A 10,026-nucleotide genomic window follows, 5' to 3' on the forward strand; every position below is an offset into this window, starting at 1 on the left:
AGGTCTACATCATAACATACCATTAAAAGTTTCTTCACTGGTGTTAAACACAATTTTATTGGCAGACAATGGATATTATGTCATTCAAAATTATCTTACATTACCATATTTCCAAAAACGTGTGTATACAAGCTTAAAAATAAATGACATTTAATATAACATTTTATTTAAGAAAACAGGCGTAGATCTGTAACAATATATTGACTCCTTTTTGGCTGTCATTAAGAACAGTCTGTTGTCCATGGACAAACGGCGTCCATGAGGACAGTATAAGAAACTTATACTGTTTCTTATACTGAGGAACAGTATAAGTTGGGTAACCCAAGTTTGACTCTGGTTGGCGTCACTTTGATTTCTTGCGATGTCTTCCTCCCATTCTGGCGTGTAATGAAGCTTCTTCACAGTTTCGCTGCAGTCAGTCAGCTTTCGGTCAAACTGCAGAGCAACGGCTGAAAAACACAAAAATAAGAGTGAAAAAGGCGCCGGTTAGAAAGATAAGATGATAAACAGGTGATAAACATTTGAAAAGTTTTGAAACATATAGAAATATTAAGTAGTGTACTGGTTATAGGTCTGAGAACAAACGCAAACCATATGGTTCCCCTTGTACACTCAGTTAAATTAATAAGGACCTGCTAATGAATATTCATTATTATTTATGTTAATGTTAGTTGACATATAATTACATACTTATCAAGCTGCAGTATATTGTAGCATTTATGATGCTGCACTCATGTTGAAATGAGTGAATCAATATTTAAAATAAAGGGTTGTTTATCAGAAAACCTAAAGATAAAACTCAGGGAGAATCAGGGTTGATTTAACACACCAGAGACAGATAAATAGAGCAAAAGGTGATTTGACCTGTAGTTGGAAAAATTATTTACAATATACAGCGATCCCACGTTTTTCGCAGGGGTTTTGTTCCGAAAATAACCTGCGATAAGTGAAATCCGCGAAGTAAAGTAGCGGGCAAAGCTGGGAGGGGAGGATAAGGGGTTGGGACACCCTATAGTGCAAACAAAGATAATTTATTTATCTTGGAGAAAAGTAGTAACTGAAGATTAACTGGAGATCAACTAGGACTTTTAGAGTTTGGGAATATTAGTATGAGGTATACAATTACCATTTAAATTCAATTATAACATGCATATCTATTGTCCTGTTTTATCAGGTGATTCTGAGGAGGAGATGGCAGAAACTCATTTGTCTGAGGACAAACCAGAGTTGAAGGAGGTGAGAGAGAAACAAGAAACTTCATGATTTCTGCAAATATTTACAAAGTAAAAGCCAGCAAATCATGGAGAACAATCTGTCTATAACTCTATTTACCATGAGCATGTTAAAAATTCTGCAGTATACATGACAGAAGTAGAATATTTTTATTAACATACATTAATAAAAAATAAAACAAACTTGTCTAACAAATTTTAAGCACAGACTGTTGGTAAAAGGAGGGTAATCATGTTAAGCATGTTTAGAAGTGTCTTGAAGTTCAAGTGGCCCGGCAGATTCTGGCTCCAAAACATCTGTTGCTTAATAAATTCTGTTCAGGATCACATTTGTCTTTGTGGGTTGAATGTTTATTATGTCCCTCCATTAGATTATGTGTTGAAAAGTGTAAAATGTGCTTTGTGCTACTGCGTGAGACTGGAATACAAGAAGTGACTACATGATGTGACTTTACCATAACTCTGATTCTTTGGTTGAAAGTTCAGTGCTCTGAAACAAGGGTGGGTAATACTGGACCTATGAGATTCAGTGTTTTGATAACCAGAACTCCCCCACCCTTGCACTACATAGAGCCACAGAGTGCCACTAATTATTCTGTAATCATCATCTAAAATACTCGGACGACAAAGCCAGGTCCCCTGCTATGTCAACCCCTGCATGTATTATGCTAAGCTAAGGAAATGATTCTCTGTGATGGCAGTGTTTGCATAGAACAGCATGATTATCATTTGGTAAGTGCTGCAATACTTGATCTTATGTAAATGTCATAGAACCCATGGTATCTCCAGTGTCTCTGGGTTGCAGCTATCATGCTCCAGAAGCACAAGAACTCAATACATGTGCTACAGTGTGAGCCACATGGAAAAGTGTTGTTAGAATAACCTCAAATCCTATAAAAAAAAAAACAAAGCAAATACCTGTAGTGTGATGAATGTTCACCACTATGATTTTAGTGCCAACAGGTTTAGTCTCCTCTTCTGGTCAAGGTACCTTTGTTTTTGGTCTGAAATGAACAAATCAGTGGATGTCCAATAAAATATGTCGTTTTCATCTATTCGGCCATTAAGCAGCACACTGCAGCTCTGTATAGTTATCCAAACTGCATTGAGAATATTTTTCGGCAAAACCATAAAATAACTTACTTTTGAATTTCAGTCTCCATCAAGCTTCAGACCTGAAATGAAATCTGAACATCTACAGGTCTCATACAGGTAATTATTCTCTTCTGCTTACAGTCTGTTAATATAACATTATCTATTTAGTAATTTAGTGTTCAAGTTCTTAATTTATTGGTCCCCAGGACAAAACAACAGTGGGACTCGGTTCCTTTGTTTTCTGCCATATTCAAATCTAAAAAATATAGTATAAGAGCTATTGCAACTGTATTAACATTATGAAGCAACAGTGATCTACGCTCTGATCCCCTTAAAGGATGACTCCATAACTGCCCCGATTCTGTGTTGTGTTTGTTCTGTTTTTGAAAATAAGTGTTAAACATCATTGTGAAGTTGAATTTTCTTATTTTCTGATTCTCTAAACTGATAGATCTTTTATGTGGACAGAAAATGCGCAAATTTTCCTCAAAACTTCTGGTTGTGGCAGGTTCAGATTTCCTGGTCCAGGAGTGTTCCAGTGTTCTTTCACCAGTTTGGTGTTTGTGATGAGCCAGGAAGCAGAGGTGCTCTACAGAACTAGACCGTGGCCTGAAAGCCTCCTTCATTTAAGTAGTAAAACTCCAGCAGGGATGCTTTTCAACATCCAGTGCTCTGAAGGTGCCATCAATCAGCTCCACCTCCCACACTGTGAGACAAAGGAGGGTAAGGATAGTACTTTTAATGGTAAAATAATTGGAAAATTACACAGATTTATTTAAAAATAGGTTACTTCATAATAACAATCAAATAAACACTATAAAAATAGCCAAGTTAAAACCTGGAGACAGACCTAGTTACAAAGACTCAACCACACAGAATGCAAAACTTCAACCTCTTTGTGTTTCTTGCAGCTCTGTGTTTTAATGGATTGCTGTCAGTCGCCCACATCACTGACGATGATGAAATGACTATTCTGCAACCAATGAAGATCACTGATACCCACGTATTGGTGGATGTTCCCCATCTGTCTGCCTTAGGCCTCATATGGGATAACTTTTGTAGGTTTTTCCAGATTAACCAGTCAGTAAACGGCCAAGTCTTGTTGTACCTCAGACCTCCAGGTAGAGGTCCTCCAACACTGGATGTGCTTCTGCTGTGTCGGAACATTCCACTTTCAGAGGTACAGAGGAGATACGTGTGTCATGTGCATCAGTTATAAAAGTTTGAATGTCACAAAAGGTTTTTATGGAATTTAACTAGAACATTGATAAAACTCAGGTTTATTTTGGCGTTAGAATGAGTCCTTTATCTTTCATGTTTTTAAGGTTTCTAAAGACCACGCTGATTCTGAGTACATTAAGGTCTCATCTGACTGCATTCTCAATGTTGGCTATAAATACAGTGCACACTGTGAACCCAAGTCTTCAAAAAACCCTGAGGTAGTTATTTACACATGATGCTTTAAACAATTTTGAGGAGAAGATTAGACTACAGAATAAAATTTTATATTTTTAACTTTTTTTTTTCAGCCTAAGCTGTTTCAAAACATGTATGGACCAAATTTCCATCCAACATTTGTAGTCTACTTGACTACAAACCCAGAGAGTCTGACCTTGATAATCAAAGACCAACATGGCACTGAAGTCTGGAAACATGACATTTACCTACCAGGTAATGGTGTTGCCGTTATATAGCAGAATGTGTTTCTGAAAACGTTTAGCCTAAATTAAATATTTTTTTAGTCAGAGTAGATGTCATTGTTCTTCAGTGTTCAGATAATCAATATCTTTGTAACCTAAAAGTAGTTGGTCAGGATTAGTCCAATTTAGTTGTTAGGTGGTCAAAAAGCATCCAAAATTGCTTGCTTTATGGAAATCAATATCTTATTGTATTGTTTGCTGAGCAGTCTTTGAGGATGTAAGTCTCCTTGCCATCACTCTCATCTTTAGTTTTGTCCACATATATTCTTTTAGATTCAAGCCTAAACTCTGGCTGGGCTGCTTGCAAACATTAATATCTAGTCAGAGGAAAATAATTTTCATGATCCATGAATAACTTTGGGCCTTGCCAATACAAAATAATTTAATTCACCCCTCTGTCATCACGCCACTTGAAACACTGAATTTAAGATAAATTGTGGATTGATGCAGTTTCATGTAATTGTATAAGATTTGGTCCCGTGCAGCAACACAAAGTAAAAACATTGAAGCATGTAATTAAGAAAACCTGTTTAATTAACATTAAAAACCACCTTGTCTAACAATTATAAAGCAGTTTTTACTAATCAAACTAAGAGCTTCAACAAATTTAAAATGTTTTTACTTTGAAAATTTGATGTAAAATGTTTATTTATGGAAATGTATTTTTATAAATTAGAAAACAAACTCTAATTTATTGTATTTTTTCCAGATCCTCCATCATCAAGCAATTCAGCAAGGCATACATCTGACACACTGAAGGTGATATTGCATTTGGTTTGACACAATATATTAACTTCAGATTAGATTTACTATGCTGGACAATGAAATTATACCAATAGCAAAAAGTTCAGCTTTAGGCTAGCTTTAATCTTATTTCTATAGAAGGTTTTACCACTGAGGTTTGTTACTTTAAACCTATGTTTATCATAAACCGTTTTTGGTAACACTTTATTTGAAGGGGGTTGAATAAGACTGTCATGACACTTTCATAAACATGACATAACACATGTCGTGAACATGAATAAGCCTTCATGAATATTTATGACTGTTGTCATAAAGTGTCATTCGGTAAATTATGACACTTTTAATACAAAGTTGACATTATTCAAAATGTCTTTATGACAACTTGACATTGACCAATAAATCATTACTGATATAAATTTGTTATAAAAGTATTACTGATTGCACTTTAAAAATGAGGTAACTTTATGTTATTAAAGGTAAAGTTTAAACAGTAATGATTTCTTGGTTAATGTCAAGTTGTCATAACAAAGACATTTTGAATAATGTCAACTTTGTATTAAAAGTGTCATAATTTACAGAATGACGCTTTATGACAACAGTCATAAATATTCATGAAGGCTTATTCATGTTCATGACAGGTGTTATGTCATGTTTATGAAAAGTGTCATGACAGTCTTATTCAACCCCCTTCAAATAAAGTGTTACCCAGTTTCTCCTCTGACTGCTATTTCCTTGTTTTAACAGAATGAAACATCAATAAAAGATGAAATCTTGAAAACTCTGAAGCATTTGACTAATGACGATTTTGAGGAATTTAAGTGGCACTTAAAGCATGAATCATTTGGCAACATCTCACCGATCCAAGAAGCAGACCTGGAAAATGCAAAGAGATGGAAAGTTGTGGGTTTGATATTGCAGCACTTCAGGGGTGCTGGAGGAGCTTTGGAGGTGACAATAATGGTTTTAAAGAAAATGGACCAGAACAACCTGGCGGAGTCATTAGAAAATTGGGCACCATAATCTCAAGATTCTTAGTCCTCTCAGCGAGCTCCCATTTGAACCTAAAGATTCTTACCAAGGAGTCATAGCTTAAGAGTGATTCAATCAGCTGCTGAGAGCAAATCTAAGCGAGGAATCGACAGAAGTTCCCATCTTATTGAGAAGGTGTGGTTGACCCCGTTCCTAGGTGTGATGCTGACTTCTCTGGACTGTGAATTAGTTCTTCTACTTCTTGTTTCATGGTGGTTTCAAACTTAATGGAGAACCAACTGATGAGAAGTATGGACCAACTGTTGCCAAATATTCATGATGCCATATACCTACCTTTTTTATTTTGTGTTGGATTTTGTAAAATAAAAGTGCTCCTTTAATTAAAAACAATTGGGTAACACTTTATTTGAAGGGGTGTGCATAAGACTGACATGACACTGTCATAAACATGACACAACACCTGTCATGAACATAAAGAAGTCTTTATGAATGTTTATGATAGTTGTCATGAAGTGTCATTTGGTAAATAATGACACATTTAATGCAAAGTTGCTCTAAAAGTTGCATTAAAAGTCAATTAAAAATGCCAACTTTGCATTAAATTATCATAATTTACAAAAATCTGGTTTATATATATATATACACACAACTTCAACTGCTTCTTCATGTGCTTTGGAGTTTCTGTGCTGATAAATTTTTTTGCGAAGCGATAAAAGCTGGGTAGCTCTTGAATTGTTACAAAATAGAGCTGTATTTCTCTCAGTCCACTAGTTGCAATGTTGACACCTTGAGATGCCATGAGACCTAAATTCTGAACATCATGGCATTGAGTGCATCCCAGTTTTCCATGTCTGGCATATAACCATTCATTTTAGCTTTTAAACTGGTTCTATTGATCATGTGTCCAGACAGAGGGATAATCAGTAGCCCAGCATCATGACCTGTTTTTTCTGAAGATCCTGGAGCTTCCACTTCATCTTCCTAACATGGCATGCAGCATTATTTCATCACAGACAAAGCATGTTGTTGTTTTATGAAAATTAATCACATTATGCTGAAAGTCACCACCTCGTGTTGTGTTTCCTTATTCGTTGTATTTATTTTATTTTATTAATTTGTCTTTTTAATCCGTTCTTAGATCTGGTCATCATTGGGCGAGGCTCTTTGTATCACATTAGAAATTGAATTGTAATATAAATTTATTGGTTTGCAGGAACATGTCAGTTTTTGACCTGGCTTCTTTTTAACCCTTGTATGTCGAAATGGGGTCCAACTGACCCCACACACGTAAAACTTGTATCATTTTCCATAGACCTCTATGTTTGCCTCAGTCCTCGCACGCACAAGAATTAAAAAGATGTTTAGTAGTAATCAATGAGTGAAGATGCCACAACTTTCATCAACTGAACAGAAACAAAACTGACATTATATTTGGACCCTAATAGGAACGATCTTGGATGAAGCTTCAGTTAATGCAGCTTAGAAACTACTGACCATGTCTGAAATATGGGAATAGACCTGAATCTTTAGAGCCACATAAAGACAGTTACAAAATTGACCTTCTATCACCTGAAGAACATTTCCAGGTTTAAAGGACTAATGTCTCAGTGTGATCTAGAGAATTTCATCCATGCATTTATCTTTCGTTGTATTGATTACTGCAACAGTGTCTTCTCAGGTCTGCTTAAAAAAATTGATCGTCCAGCTGCAGTTGATCCAGAACGCTTTCAGTTTTCATTCTCCACATATCTTTAACAAACTGCTAGAAACACTGAATTTCTCTAAATTAAGGATTAAAACCCATTTGTTTTAGTGTTGCCTTTACTTAAAAACAACTGGGACATTAATATATTTGATGATCATTCTTGATGATTTTGATGATGGGATTTGACAAAATGTAATGATAGTGTTATGTTTTAATCATTTAAACCGCTTTGAACTGCCTTGTTGCTCAAACGTGCTGTGCAAATAAACATGATTAATCTGCAACCAGTGATGATCAAATGATTAAATTGAGATTCATGTGATCTTGATCTTCACGCACCTGATATTGATTGCTGGTAAACGTGGCGAATGGTTTGGTATGTTTTTGGTCCAATAGTGTCATCTAGTGGATTTTAAGAGTTTTGTCTCCTTCAAAGTGAAAGTAAAAGTTCAACACAATGTTGTCAGAACGAAACACGCAAAGAGAAAATAAAGAGGTCACATTGGTAAGACTAAACCGTATCCACAGGTTATAATTTCCCGTTTTTACTGAATAGTTTAGTTAAAGCCGAGCCGGAAACTATTTAGATGTTCTTGTTTTCACATTTTATTGAAAATAGACGAGTATTTTCGGTCTGATAGGACACAATGGAAGATGGTGTTTTTTTTTTTACTTGGATAAATATCTTTAATGTTTGTGTTGTTTAAGCCCAATAGAAACGCTTTCCTGAAAAGACTAATTAATTTCTGTGCGTCTTGAAGGAGGTTCAGGTGAGGTTTTTCTACTTCCGGTCGACTTTCTACGTCATTTTCAAAACACCAGATTCTCATGTTATTAACTAACTTTAATGATAACTGCAGAACTTCCGTGTAAAGGTAGGAACGGTGTTTATTGTGATGTTAACGGGAGTCGTTTCATCTTCTGTGAAAGGTAAACAGAAATCTTTAAACATGGAGTGTTTTCAGGAGTTTAAAGTTTGCTTGATGTTAGCTTACCTAGCTATACTGTGATGTTGCTATCCAAGTAGCTTCAGCAAATGTTACAATTTGAATAACTTCACGGGTTTATGCGAATAGTTTGGTTGATCTAATGAAAACATTAGTGTGTCAAAGTGAAAGTTAAGTTTGTTTAGTTAGACGACAATAAACTTCATAGATGCAATTTCAGTCTAACAGTAGACTAACTTTATAATAACTTCATTTTTGTTAAAGGTACCATATAGACACCTGATGAGTTTCGTTCATGGCAGAAAGAAAATATTCAGGGTAAGTAGAAAGGACTGTTGCCTTCCTCCAAAAGGGTTTATTTATTAATTTCTTGCTGTGGAGTTTGCATATTTTTTTCCCCCATGTATGTTTACTCTTTGGGAACTCTGGCTTCATGTTGCATGTTGACCACAGTTGTCCTTAGGTGTGTTTCTGTGTCTCTGTTGCCCCATGATGTATTGGTAACCTGTACAGGATGTACCAGCTTATTGAAAGGGTTAAACAGGTATCAAAAATTCATATTATTAGCAGTGGTTTGTGTTTACAGTTATACCTCGTCTGTCAGACAACTTTAATACTTTAATCTGTTTAAACTAGAGATACAAATTCGGTGAAATGTGATATTTGCTATTATATTAGCAGTTAAAGTCGATATTAACTTACAGAAATCATGGATATTTTTCTACCCTTAGACACAGTAAAAAAAATGGCCACACCTCTGACGTTGCTTCTCTGCCTCACTGTAACACCCAACAGTCCTGTGCTCAATGAGAACATTAACTTATTCTTTTTCTATTGTGGTTTATAATGTAGCATATATGCAAGAACCTCCACAATGTTTCATTGAGATTCAAATCCGTTTGTCTCTAGGTCCAGAGAAAATGAGAAAAATCACTCCTTTATTACACCGTGTAGTCCAGGCCTGTTTTCACCAACGAATATCATGTGTTGACGGTCAGAACAGGTGCTGTTTAAGATTTGTTAAAAAACATGCAAAAATAAATTCTACTAGTAAATGCTGATCTTACTGGATGCTTTGCATTTAGTTGTTTATTTTCTTGTTTTCTCAGTGTTGGAAGGTTCATCATCATTTGAGACCTTATGGGCAGCTTACCCTTAATGTAGACCTTAAAGGTAAGTTTTACATTTCCTAATGTACAAATTACGTTGGGTAAGTTCTAAATTACATACCCAACATACATAAATGTTTCTACGTTCTACATCTGGTTTATTTGCAGAAGAGAGGTCAAGTATCATGGCTTGTTCAAAACAGTCTGCGAAAGATTATATCGCCAATGCCAGAGTTCACCTAGTTGGAGAACTGAGGAATCTGTCAGTGATTCTTGAAAACTTGCATCAGCAAGAAGTTTTCACTGATGAAGAGGTCAACACGATAAAGGCAGAGAAAGATGACTATGATAGAACCAGAGCAATACTGGACTCAGTCACTAGAAAAGGTGAAGCAGCCTGCTACGGGTTTCTAAGGATTATTGACCAGACGAGGAGGAGAACCTTAGAGAGACCAGATCCTCTCTTTAAGAACAGTCATGAAGCTTCAACTGAGGCTACAAAGT

The 10,026-nt window shown here is 35.7% G+C and overlaps 1 protein-coding gene across 2 annotated transcripts in view; it reads left to right on the forward strand.

Moving 5' to 3' along the window:
• LOC106951189 (uncharacterized) overlaps nucleotides 1–6,142 on the forward strand; it is a 26,919-nt gene extending 20,777 nt beyond the window's left edge. For both annotated transcript variants that reach the window (XM_015038570.1, XM_015038571.1), the window contains exons 4-11: nucleotides 1,175–1,236; nucleotides 2,389–2,444; nucleotides 2,836–3,050; nucleotides 3,239–3,507; nucleotides 3,653–3,766; nucleotides 3,857–3,998; nucleotides 4,737–4,786; nucleotides 5,516–6,142. In XM_015038570.1, coding sequence (XP_014894056.1) covers nucleotides 1,175–1,236; nucleotides 2,389–2,444; nucleotides 2,836–3,050; nucleotides 3,239–3,507; nucleotides 3,653–3,766; nucleotides 3,857–3,998; nucleotides 4,737–4,786; nucleotides 5,516–5,791 — 1,184 coding nt within the window. In that variant the 3' untranslated portion in view covers nucleotides 5,792–6,142. The remainder of the gene's footprint in view (nucleotides 1–1,174; nucleotides 1,237–2,388; nucleotides 2,445–2,835; nucleotides 3,051–3,238; nucleotides 3,508–3,652; nucleotides 3,767–3,856; nucleotides 3,999–4,736; nucleotides 4,787–5,515) is intronic.
• The last annotated feature ends 3,884 nt before the right edge of the window (nucleotides 6,143–10,026 follow it).

This window comes from Poecilia latipinna, unplaced genomic scaffold (genome assembly GCF_001443285.1).
Source record: "Poecilia latipinna isolate Pla-1442-1.1 unplaced genomic scaffold, P_latipinna-1.0 Scaffold445, whole genome shotgun sequence".
NCBI lineage: Eukaryota > Metazoa > Chordata > Actinopteri > Cyprinodontiformes > Poeciliidae > Poecilia > Poecilia latipinna.